We start from the raw sequence: 12,984 nt of genomic DNA, 5'->3' as shown, positions 1-12,984 counted from the left end.
TCCTTGCATCCCTGGGATAAATCCCACTTGATTATGGTGTATGATCCTTTTAATGTGTTGCTGGATTCTGTTTGCTAGTATTTTGTTGAGGACTTTTTTTTTTTTTTTTTTTGCGGTACATGGGCCTCTCACTGTTGTGGCCTATCCTGTTGTGGAGCGTGTGGGGAATCTTTTTTAGTGAGTTCCAGTGTCCTCCCGTCAATGATTGTTCAGCAGTTAGCTGTGATTCCGGTGCTCTTGCAAGAGGGAGTGAGTGCATGTCCTTCAACTCCACCATCTTGAACCAATCCTTTCTAACTATTTTCTGCCTAACACTCTCTATACATACAACCAATGTTATATTTTGGATGAACTGGTGCATTGATATATTAAAATTGAATCAATAACTGGTGAAATTCTATTTTAAAAAATCAACTTTGTTGCTTGACTAAAATGGTCTTGTCACTTTTTAAAAACAAAACTGACCAGTTAGTTGTGTTAAATTGGCTTGTGGATAGAGCTTAAATGTTGTGTTCACACACTGTTGGGTGCTGTTCAACAAAGGGGAAAGTTCAGTCTCTGGAGAGAAATATCTTTATTGATTACTACACCAACAGCAGGCTAGTGAGTAAGACTTCTAAGTTCTTATACAACCTGATGACAGATAACTGAAGAACACCCACAACATATGCCTGTTCTGCTCCCACATGCTAGACATTCTGTGACGTTGGACTATCACTACTATAGTTGGTGTTCACCTTCTCGGTTCCACAGGCACAGTCCCTGTCCCACCTGAAACATGTGCTGGGGGAAATCAACAGCAAACCAGCAAAGAGTCCAGGACCCAAAACTTCTCCTCCTTTACTGATGTAATTCATGCATTTAGTGAACAAAACGTCCTCTGTGTTTTATAACCCAATGCACACTCTTCCTCCAAGAGCAACAATTCAATGATGGGGGAAGTTTTTAAAATGACATTCTACCTTTACATGTGTTGTTTTTCTTAAATTTCAAGATTGGTTCCAAATCAGAATTTAAAGGGAACTTAACCAGAGTGATATATTGAGATCTTGAGAACTAAAAATTTCACTGCATACAGCACTGAGGTTCGATTCATTAAAAATTCATACAGTGTTGTACAGTGGTTTGTTGATTATTAAGCTGTCACTGGATGACACAATATGCTCATTCTTCCACTAGAGGGCAGCTTAATAAATAATATATTAAACTCAAGTAAGCAAGGCTTTCCACAGTAAAAAGACAAATCAAACTTTAAGAAAGCATGAATTTATTAGGGACAATCAATATGCATCATAAAAACATATAGATCCCTAATGAGAGCATTATATGGTTGGGAAAAATTATGAACACACAAGAAAATCCAAATTTTATTTTTAATTGATTGATTCACCCATCTATCCACTCATTTATGTATACATACCCTCATCTAATTAGCCAAAGGATTTCAGAATGAGAAAGCAATCTCAGAAATCATACATATGATCTTTGTTTTATAGGTGGACATGCTGGGGCTCAAAGTGAAATTATTTGCCTGAGTTCACTTCATTAATTGATTCTGGAATCAGAACCAGACCTCCAATTCACAATTCCGTGCTCTACATTCACTACATTAAATTTTAAGATATTTTGAAAGTTCGAAAAGAAATAACCTTCTGTTTCTGAGATTTCAGAAAACATCATTTGCATTGTTGGTACAAAATAGTATGTGTCTCATATTCCATTTGTTTTCTACAGTTTTCTTTTTCCAACTTGTGTGTTTTGGACTCCTTGGGCTTGTCTTTCTCTTTGTGATAACCAATAGAATTACAGTTTTTGCCCTTGAAAATCCACAAGGCTTCGTAAGTGCTGGTAAAAGAAACCTCTGCAAATAATACAGGAAAAATGTTGCATTTCCCCCTGCAGCTTCGGAGAAAAAGCAAATGGCATTGTGTATAATGAAAATGCTAGTCAAACACCTGGACTTTAGATGGTGATGTTATATCCCATGAAAATAAACCTCATCCTGTGAAAGGTCTAATTTTGACTGGTTGACTTAAAAATGTTTTGTTGTGGAGATAAAATTTAAATTCCTTTCTGCTTTCCAGAAGCTATAATTGTGCATATCTTTTCATTTTAATCCAGAAGGGAATCACTAACACTTCCTTTTTCTCACTCTTGCATGAGGTATTATGATTTGAATAGAATTCTTATTTAACTAAAGAGCTTGAGAGTCTTACTTCATATTAATGAACAGCGTCCAGAGGCATCACCAGCTGCCCACATGCTCTTCAAGGTAAAAGTCCGGAAAAAATGGTGTTTCCCTTACTTTTTTTTTTTTTTTTTTTTAGTACGCGGGCCTCTCACTGTTGTGGCCTCTCCCGTTTCGGAGCACAGGCTCTGGACGCGCAGGCTCAGCGGCCATGTCTCACGAGCACAGCTGCTCCACGGCATGTGGGATCTTCCCGGACCGGGGCACGAACCCGTGTCCCCTGCATCGGCAGGCGGACTCTCAACCACTGCGCCACCATCAAAGCCCATCCCTTACTTTTAAGTGGTATTCTCATCTCCACACACAAATCTCTAGCCTTAAGTGATTTTAAATTTTAGGTTTGCTGTGGTTATTCCTAAATGATGGATTGAAGTTTGGTAATTGCATCTGTCTTCATGATGCATAGGCATATTGCTCTGCAATTGACTCCGTTAGGACCACTGGACTGTGTCCTACACGAGCCCAAGATGAGTGGATTAGTCATGCTCTGGTTAGCATCACCCTAAATCTATTGCGCATGGCCTTTGCTCCCTCTTCCTGGGCCCTCAAGGAAATTATTGCTCCTCTGGCCACAGTTGACAATCAGTAGATCCTTGAAGGATAGATTTATGTGTGAATATTTGAAAGAAATGTCAGTTCTGTTTCTCCAGGACCACAGGTACTGGAAAAATAAAGTACACTGAATTCCAAAATGGAATCTCTTATAACAGTATGTATGACAACCACAGAATTCAGAAACGAAAACCTACTGCTCTCTCTCTTTATCATTATCAGTGAGTGAAGGATGAAGGTGTGAGAGTAGTTGAGTAAGCTGGCTCTTTTCTGTGCCACTCTCACCCCTGTGCCTGCTTCTATCACAGTCCTTGTCATGATGTATTATAATCAAGGATTTATTTTCCTGTGTCCTCTTCAATGCTATGTGTACCTCAAGAGCAAGGACTATCTCTTGTTTTTCATATAACCTTATGACTTAGCACAATGCCTGGCACATAAGGGTAACGCAATAAATGTTTTTTTAAATGAATGAATGAAAAAAAGCCTCTGAAAAGAAAAGAAAGATATATGACTCTGTAAAGGTTAAATATTTGCAAAACTCAAACTTTGAAAATAGACTGTATATGGGACAAAACATTTACCAAAAATCTTGGCCCTGTCTATATAGACATTCAGACATTCTCTCGTATTGGAGTGAAATCGAATGGAGAGACTCAGGCATCTCAGACCTAACATGTTAGAAACTGAGCCATCAACTTACTCCAAACCAGCTTCTCTGCCTGTGTTACCAAGTTCAGCAAACGGCACATCATCCACCCAGCTAGAAGCATCCTTGACTTCTCCATTTTCTGCATCCCTCAAATCCATTCACCCAGTTCTTTTTTGCTTCTACCTGCCCAAAGATAAAGCCCAAACCTCCCACATGGAGCACAATTTCATTATTTGATCCAATTTACCTCTCCCACCTTGTCTCGTGTTACCCTTCTCCTGGTCTCTACAATCCAAGCAGGGGGATCTTCTTTCAGTTCCAGCTCTCTCTTACCTCCAGGCATTTTCATATGCAGTTCCTTCTACCTGGAATACTCCATTTCCTTCTCCCTCTTACTCACTTTTCAGGAGTCAGCTTGGCAATCACCTCCCCTCAGAAGGCTCCCCCGATCTGGTTGCAGAAGTTCCTCCTTTGAAAATCTCCCAAAAGAAAGTTTATTACTCAGGATTGAAACTGATTTTTTTTTTTTTTTTTTTTTTTTTTTTGCTTTCCCCCTGGCCTAAACTCACCGTATTGTTCTTCACTGCATCCTCGGAGTCTGGCCCAATGCCCACTTATTTAGTAGACACTCAGTAAAAACTGTTGAATTTTTAAAGATAAGTGCCTTAAAGAATTACAATAAAATTCAGCTACAATACTTACGGGCAAATGGGGAAAGAGTCCCTGTGTTTAAAACATAATACGATCTATTAGGCTTCATTTTTTTGAGGTGAAATCTATCAGCAAAATGACCCATCGTTGGGCAACCTTCCTTGTGACAATGGAAGCAATCTCCCTGGTGACAGAAAATAAGAGGTAATTAGAAATGTTCACCTTCAATAAACTCAGGATGTATTATTAAACTATCAGAAATTTTTGGAATCTAAATAAAGTATATATGCATTTAAAAATGACTAAGTTGCCTAACAGACCATCCTGTCTGTTTGCAAAAACAAAACTTAATAAAACAAAAACAACTGAGGGAAAAGAAAAAGGGCCTGTTAGAAAAATTAGTAAATGATATGAATAAACAATCCACAGAAGAGGAAACTCAAATAGTCAATAACTATGTAAAAAGATACTCAATCTTACCAGTTGTCAGGAACGTGCTAATTAAAGCAACATACAATTTCATACTCAGCAAATTCACTAAAATTAAGACAACCGGCAATACCAAGTATGGGTAAGACATGGAGTGGGGAATTCTCCTTTGCTTCTTATGGAAATATGAATTAACAGACATTGCAGACAGACATTTGGTAATGTCTAATAAAGATGGAAATGCACATAATGCTTTGACAATTTCACTTCTATTATATGTCATAAAGAAACTTCTATACAAGCATATAAGGCGATATGCAAAGGTGTTCATTGCAAAATTGTTTTTAATAACAAAAACTGAAAACAACCAAAATGCACATTAGTAGGGGAATTAATAAATAAATTGTGGCCGATTCCTACAAAATAAATACAATAGGTCTATAAACATCAATGTAGATCTTAAATTTATAAAATTTAATTTAAAAGCAAATTCAGAAAGATACTTACAGTATGATGCTATTTATATGATATATGTATATTGATTTGCTTCAAAGTCTGCCTTAGGGAAGGGCATTAAGGAAATGTAAAGTACTTCAATTTTATCTGTATGTTTTAAAATCTAAAGCAAAACTAACAAAATATTAACTTAAAAAAATCTGGGTAGCAGTGTTGGAGTATTTGCTATTTTAGGTTTTGAACTTTTAGATTTTTTTAAACTATGGACACTTAGGCTAGGACTATAGTAAAACACCCCATTTAAAACTCCATTTTTAATGAATAAAAATACTAACAAAATAACAAGGGCTCATATTTACTGAGTGCTTACCATGTGCAAGGCACTGTTTGAAGCACTTTATATGCATTTAGGTCAATAAATCCTTACAAAGTCCCTTATTATTATAATGCTTTTAGTTTCCTTATTTAGCAGATCAAGAAACTAAAGCCCAGAGAAGTAAACAATTTGTCCAATGTTGCATGTCTATCAAGTGATGGAGCAAGAATGTGAATCAGACAGCCTGGCACTAAAACCCCTCCTTATTTTATTTTATTTATTTTTTAAATTTTCATCTCATTTTTTATGACTGTTGGGTAAAAGTAAAATAAAACATGTCAAGGAAATTGACTTGATGTTCTCTAGTTTGTTGCCATAATCAGCATCCATGTGGCACAGGAGCCTATGGTTCTCCAGTTTAGCAGATTGAACCCCACTAACTCTGAATCCACTGTGACTCTGAGAACCTGCTTCCTTCCACCTGCCTTTGGTGTAGTAAATGTCAGGATCCATTTAGCCATTCAGAGCAGCATCTAGGGCTTGAAGAAGGTTTTGAGGAAGTGCCAGTGGTTGGATGGTAAGCTTTCCAAGAACAGCAGTTCACCAGCCATGATATGAGTAAGGACAACTTGCTCAGGAAACTGAGAAGACAGCCTGAGGGCTCACTCACCTTGCTCTGCAAAAGGAGGGAAATGCTTATTTCTGTCCCAACACTGTATTTATTCACAAACTGCTATTACTTACAACACACTTCAGCTGGACACCCCACATTTTTCTTCCCTGGTAAAACAGCGGCTAGGTCTCTAAAGCACAAGCAGGAAAATCTTTCCACTTCCCACTATAAAATAGATTTTATTTCTCCTTTTCATAATGATAACCAAATGAAAAATATGTTCAGCTCAGATCTGGTACCACATGCTTTATGATTCAAGCAAAATCAGATTTGGTATTTTGTAATGTATTGATCTGCATGGATCTCCTGTGAGCTATCTACATCTCAGTTCTGCTCTGTATAAATAATTAAATTAAAAAAAAAATAATTCTCACGTTCTAAGTAAATGGTAATATGTTTCATTGTAGCTATTGATTGGTTCAGGCTTCTCGGGGCATCTTTGAGGTTGACATTTAAAATATATACACACAAAAATTTTTGCCCTTTTAGATAGTAGCATCTAATCATGGCATAACAAATGGCTAAAAAAGCAAAATTGGATATAATTCAAAAGAGCTAAAACAACCAGAATACAAATAGCTGGTTTAGTTATTTAAGCCCTCCAGCAGCCTCAGTTACTGTTCAGTACTCAGCACAGAAAGAATCTATTATTTCCCAAAATGGCAGATGCATTTTTTTTGCTATATACTCAATGCTCTAATTTTTAGTTGGCTGATCATGCTTCAAAAAATGACTTGCTAATTAAATTACACTGCAAAACGTTTTACTTACTGCTTTGAAAGATTTGTAGGATCTACAAGGATAAGCAATAAATGCATCGGAATTGAGAAAGCTTTCAGCATAAAAGCGATGACTTTGGGCATGGTTGCAATCAAAGAAGGAAAACACTTCTGTGAAAACAATTTCCAATTAACTGGTAGCAATGAACTGATTAACTGATAGTATGAACCATTTCTTAGAAAAAATAATTTTAAATGATAGTTTTTTGACTTGGGTCTAGGTCACCAGACCTTGTGTGTAGGCTTGGATATTTCACATTTATCAATATTACATATCATTTTCTTGTATGAAAGAATTCTTCGTGTGACTCTAAAGGGACATTCAGTCAGGATAAATAAACAAATGCAAATGTAGGTGACTGTGCTCTGACACTAATATCGCCAACACTTCCCAGATCTCTGATGTCAGCACTTAGAGCTTTGAGTATCATTGTGCAAATAGCATCTCCGCCTTAGACCAATTAATTCTCTGTCTCCCTGTTTCTGCAGGAGCGACAGAACTCCCTCCTATTCAGTCATAGAACAGCCAGCAAGGTTAACCAGTGCACACCTTCAGCTGAGCTTCCAGGTGAGACAGGTGGGAGGTATTGTAAAGAATGCTACAGACAAATTAGTTTTGCCATTGTCAGGCATGACATTACTGCCACTAATAGGATTATTGCAATAATACATAGAAGTTCTAAGTACATTTGTGCATTCTCAAGTTATCATAGCATTCCAGTCATTTATACTCTCTTCTCCTTACATAAAAACATTTTTACTCTTTGACATGGACTATTCTTCCAATGACCTACCCAGCTTGGCTGACTTTTGAGAAACCAGATTTTGGTTTTAGTGTATGTGGTAAATCACTTATCTATAATTGTGGCCTCCAAAGAATCACTCCTTCCTAGGTCCTCACCCCTTTGCAATATCATGTTACTATTCTTCCCTTCAGGAGATGGAGCTGTTTTTGTTTTTCTTTTTCCCTTCTGGGTTGGGGTTACAGGCTAGTCTTGTGACTTCTTTGACCAATAGGAACTGACACTGTGCAAGTCAATGGAGGAAGGGCCTTGGTCTTCAGAGACCTTCCAGCATCTACTCTTGCTCTCTTGGAACCCAGCCTCCATGTTAAGAAATTCCAGTTAACTGGCTGGGGAGAGAAGCTCTGAAGGATAACAGACCACTTAGAGAGGAGAGCTAGTACCAAGACCCGAGACATGGAGGCCATCTTGGACCTTCCCGCTCAGCTTAGCCCAGCCCAGCTCCCAGCTGGATGCAACCACATGCATTCGCCCAACAGACACATCACAGAGCAGAATCTCGGCAGAACTCTGCCTGCACCTTGAGGCTTAGAATCATGGGCAATAAAACCATTATTCTCTTAAGCCACTATGGTTCATTATGCAATAGATAACTGAGACAACATAATTTCAGAAATGCAACATAGCAGAGATAAAGAATTGGCATCATTTTTTTAAAAGGAGGACTTCTCTTACTTCTCAGGTTTCTTTACATACAGATTTATATGCATAATTAATTGTGATTTAGACAAGATGGTTCGTTAGAATATTGGGAGCTATGAATTTTAAAAGCAAATGGTTTCTTAGTAATAAATATAATGTAACATAGAATATCTTGAAGCTTAAAAGTCATCTAAAGACTTAACATGAATGATAAATGTGTTTTTAATCCAATAAAGTTGTAGGAATTATATCTCAAAATGATAGCTTATGATAAATGTTTTATTTGAATTCATTCTTTTACAGAATTTCAAGTGCTCAGTATATAACACTTAATATAGTTATGTAAAGGAGCCTTATGATCTATATTTTATCCTAATAGAACTAATTTTAAATCATAATATGGCAAATAATGAGAGAGATAAGTTTTATAATAGGCCTTTTTTGAATGAATTTCGCTTAGCTGCCCTAGGTAGAATTGGCTTTAATTCTCATTTTGAGTATCTGTAGTTTCACCAGTTTTTTTCTTTTAAGTAGTCATTGCAAACAGATATTTCTAATTACATTTACTCTTTCAGAACAGCTATTAAAACTTTGTAACTTATCTCTAGTGAAGAGGAAATTCGAGTTACTCTCAATGTCACGATCTGTGTATCTTTCCTCTACAACAGCCAAATGGAAGAGAAAATAATTACATCATCTAGCTATTCTGACCACATGGGATCAGGTGATGGGATATTTAGAATCATCCAGATATTTATTATGTCATCATACGTTATATTACTGTGCATTATTATATATTATGTATGATATATTTCATTATTTACATGATGATGATGTGTAGAGATAGGGAGGAATGGAACTCCCAAATAATAACTTTTTGGTGTCTTATAACTAAGTGCCTTATAGATATTATTATTATTATTATTGGAAACCACTTTAAAAGGTTAAATATTATTTGTTTAATTTGTGATTAATTTAATTTGTGACTCAGAGTGATTCTGTTAAAAAGCAAGTCAAACCATGTCCCTCTCTGCTCAAAATCCTCCCATGGCTCCCCTCTCACTTGAGTAAAAGCTGAAGTCTTTACTACAGTCTATAAGGTGCTGTATTATCTCCCTCTGCCCTGTTCCTTCTCTAACTTAATGTCCTACTACTCTCCTGTCTTTCACTTCATTTCAGCCACAATAGGCTCCTCACTGCCATGAACTTCACAGGCTCCTGCCCCAGGCCCTTTGCATTTGCTATTCCCACCCCTCAGCCTGGAATGCCTAACTGGCTAACTCCTTCAGGTCATCTTTTCAGTAAGGACTTCCTGGCCACCCTATCAAAAATCTCCTTCCCCTAAGTCACCCCCACTGTCACCAATGCATCATATGCCCATTGCATGCTTTGTTTTGTCTCTTAGCACTTATTCTATTTTTGTTTTTCTAGCAAATTAGAATATTAGCTCCATCAGGGAGGGACTTCTGTCTTTTGTATGCATTCCTACATCTGCTATTCCTAGAATAATGCTTGGCACATAGTAAGCACTCAGTACATACTTGTTGGATGAATACATCCTCCTTGTTCCTACTGAGAGAGCACAACATGCTAGACATTCTGTTAGACCCTGGGGTTGCAAAGGTAACTAAGACGTGGACCCTGACCTTGCAGATCTCACAACTGCTGGGAACTTCATACATGCAACTGTGTTTTGGGCTAAAATATATTTTTATATTATATTATATACAAAGGGATATGGATTCTATCCAAGCAGGGAGCTCACTGTATTTATAACAGCAGTCCTCATATTTTAGAAAGTATTTAGCTTCCTTGTAAATATTGAGATCAAATTTAAATAAAGGTGTAATTAAATCTTCACATCCTGGCATGTGCGTCCCTCCATTTGGGTAAAAGTCAAGGTGACCACAAGCATTAATAGTTCCAACACCTGAAATTTTAAAAAGCAGGATAAACGCTTCTAAAATTCTCCTCCATACTTCACTGAAGTTTCAGTTTGTGTTAAAAACTTACCAAGCTCGAAGAGGAAGTGAACTTCATTTGTATGAATAACATCAACAGAGTTGGCATCTGAGGGGTCCAGCCTGACTTCATTTGGAGTGTGGTGGAAACCCGGCCCAGTTGGGTCCAACCCTAGGAAAAAGCATAATGTGTATTAAACTAAGACATACAAAAGTAAATTGATAGTACATGGATAGTGTTGTTATTTTGGAAGGATAGATGGTGAATGCAAGGTCTTCTTTCTTATATGATTTATGTAGGTCAAACACCACTCATCTTGAGGGACAGTTACATAAACTGTAGGGTCTGTTTACATTTATAAATGCAGGGTCTGTATATACTGCAATGTCAGATTCCTACACACAAGTGAGGCTGTGTCTAGACAATGCCAAAATAGCTAACGAAGTCAGAAAAGTCAAGGTGGCTATTCTAGGATCTGTACATATAACTAAGGTTATGGATTGTAGACCATCTTTTTTGTTTTGTTTTGTTTTGTTTGTTTGTTTTTGTTTGTTTTTTGTTTTTTGTGGTATGCGGGCCTCCCTCTGCTGCGGTCTCTCCCGTTGCGGAGCACAGGCTCCGGACGCGCAGGCTCAGCGGCCATGGCTCACGGGCCCAGCCGCTCCGCGGGATGTGGGATCCTCCCAGACCGGGGCGCGAACCCGGTTCCCCTGCATCGGCAGGCGGACGCGCAACCACTGTGCCACCAGGGAAGCCCGTAGACCATCTTAAAAGCAACATTTATATGTAAAAATATAAAGATCGAAGATGAAAGCTCTTCAAAATGTAAAGATGGATCTCAAAGCAACACAGTTAAAATAACAGAATCATAGTCCTCAGCTAAGGCTCACTTAGTTCCATTCATTATATGACAAACAAAAGCCTGAAGCTCAGGGAAGTGAAGGGACTTGGCAAGGCCATCATATGTTAGGTGCAAAATGGACCAGGAGCCTGGTGGCCAGACTCTCAACCCATTGTCTGCTGTTCAAATGTCTACTAAAACAAAGGTAAGATATCTAGGGTCTTTAAAATGTAAAATGTTATGATCATTCATATAACTCCTCATTTACACATTTGACAATTATTTATCAAGCACTTACTATGTGCCAGGAACAGGGTTCAGCACCTGGGTACAAGGAGTAAGGTCTAGCCTTGTCCTCAAGGAGCTTTCTGTTTGGTGGGGAAGGCACTACAATGCAGTGTGCTCAATGCTGAGACAGGTGAGCACAGGTGTTATGCAAGTACAGAGAAGCAACATGTAACCCAATTTGGGGAAACTAGGACATGCGTCTGCTGGAGATGAGCAATACAAGCAGAGATGTGAGGGAATAGAAGGCCAGCCAGGGTGAAGATGGGGTCAGCAGCATCCTGGGAAGAGGGTAGAGAATATACGTGACCATCAGGCGAGAGGGTTAACCACACTTGGGAAACTGTAACTAGCTTTCAAGGGCTGGTGCATAGAGTTTTAGAATTTGGTGAAAGATGAAGATAGCATTTTAAGCAGGAGCCAGATGTAACCTGAGCCACGATGAGTTTGGACATGACCTGGTTGTCGATGGGCAGCTCTTACAAGTTTGCAGAAGGGGAGATTTACGGTCAGATTTGTATTTTAGCAAAGTCTCTTTGCTGTTAAGTGGAGACTGGGTCCCAGAGTGGAGAGGACTCAGGGCTGAGCTGCAGCTGACCCTTGGGAAAATGCGGCATGAGTGAGAAATGAAAGTGCCACAGTTGTGGAGTGTGTATTACCTCAGCACAACAGCCTGTCATACGATTCAGGTTTTGTTTCTATTTTTCTGGTTAATATAAGCATGGAGAGAGAAATGACAGAATGAGAAGAGGAGAGGACAGAAGAGGGGGCCTAGGATAGAACCTTGAAGGATACCAACGAGTAAGGGAAGGCGAAAGAAAAGGCACCTGCAAGGGAGCCTGGAAAGAAGCTGTCAGACAAGAACAAAGACAACCAAGAAGATGGAGAACCACAGGAGCCAAGAGGAGAGGGTGTTCCAACAGCACAGAGGGGCCAGCGGGTCAAATTCTGCAGAGGGGCCAAGGAGGATAGAGATGGGAAATGTCTGGGAGAGTCCCACTGAAAAGTCAGAGTGCAGGGAAGGGATACAATTAAGTATCATCCTCAAAACCCTAATTCATAGAGTTCACTCTGCAACTTGTTTTTAGACTTAACAGTGTATCCAGGGGCAATATTCAAAATTTTCACAACTGCAATGGCGTGGGCCTTAAACAAGCCAGTTCAGCATTGCCAGCTGCGCTGGGTGATCAGGGCCATCATCAGGGCTCTACCTCATTCCGTGTATTAGTTGGTATGGAACTGCAAAGCACGGAATGCATCATAATTCAGTCAACCGTCCCCGACAGGTGGATGACCACAGCCTCTATTCCTTTGCCACCACAGATAACGCTGCGGTGAACACCCTTGAACGTGGATTTACACACTCACACTTTGGAAGCGTTTCAGGTTTTGATTTGGGGGAGTCACATTTTCTCCTGTCTTACATTTGCTTCTGGGACTTCCTTTGGCATTCAGATACTTGACATTTTGTGCATAAGCAAATATGTAAACAAACCCAAGGCCCATCTGCAGGGCTGACTTACCAGTCATCCTTCCAAGGCCTGGTGTCCTTGACCCAGCTTCCCCAGCCAGATGAGCTCCCAAGCTGTGGCCAATCAAGTGCACTTTAGAAGGGGAATATCCAAATTTTTTCCGATAGGATTTTTTTCAAAGGAAAACAGAACTTTTCTTTTTTTTCTTTTTTTTTTTTTTTTT

At 38.8% G+C, this 12,984-nt stretch overlaps 1 protein-coding gene across 1 annotated transcript in view; it reads right to left on the bottom strand.

Annotated features, from left to right (window-relative positions):
* Positions 1–2,641: 2,641 nt before the first annotated feature.
* LOC102973819 (pancreatic lipase-related protein 3) overlaps positions 2,642–12,984 on the bottom strand; it is a 25,848-nt gene continuing 15,505 nt past the window's right edge. The window contains 7 exon segments of the mRNA XM_055081437.1: positions 2,642–2,700; positions 4,155–4,287; positions 6,749–6,864; positions 9,356–9,359; positions 10,010–10,131; positions 10,215–10,334; positions 12,813–12,922. Coding sequence (XP_054937412.1) covers positions 2,642–2,700; positions 4,155–4,287; positions 6,749–6,864; positions 9,356–9,359; positions 10,010–10,131; positions 10,215–10,334; positions 12,813–12,922 — 664 coding nt within the window.

The sequence above is a fragment of the Physeter macrocephalus genome, chromosome 20, assembly GCF_002837175.3.
Source record: "Physeter macrocephalus isolate SW-GA chromosome 20, ASM283717v5, whole genome shotgun sequence".
Lineage (NCBI taxonomy): Eukaryota > Metazoa > Chordata > Mammalia > Artiodactyla > Physeteridae > Physeter > Physeter macrocephalus.
The sequence above is the reverse complement of the archived record's forward strand: the minus strand, read 5'-3'. Positions and strand labels throughout refer to the sequence as shown.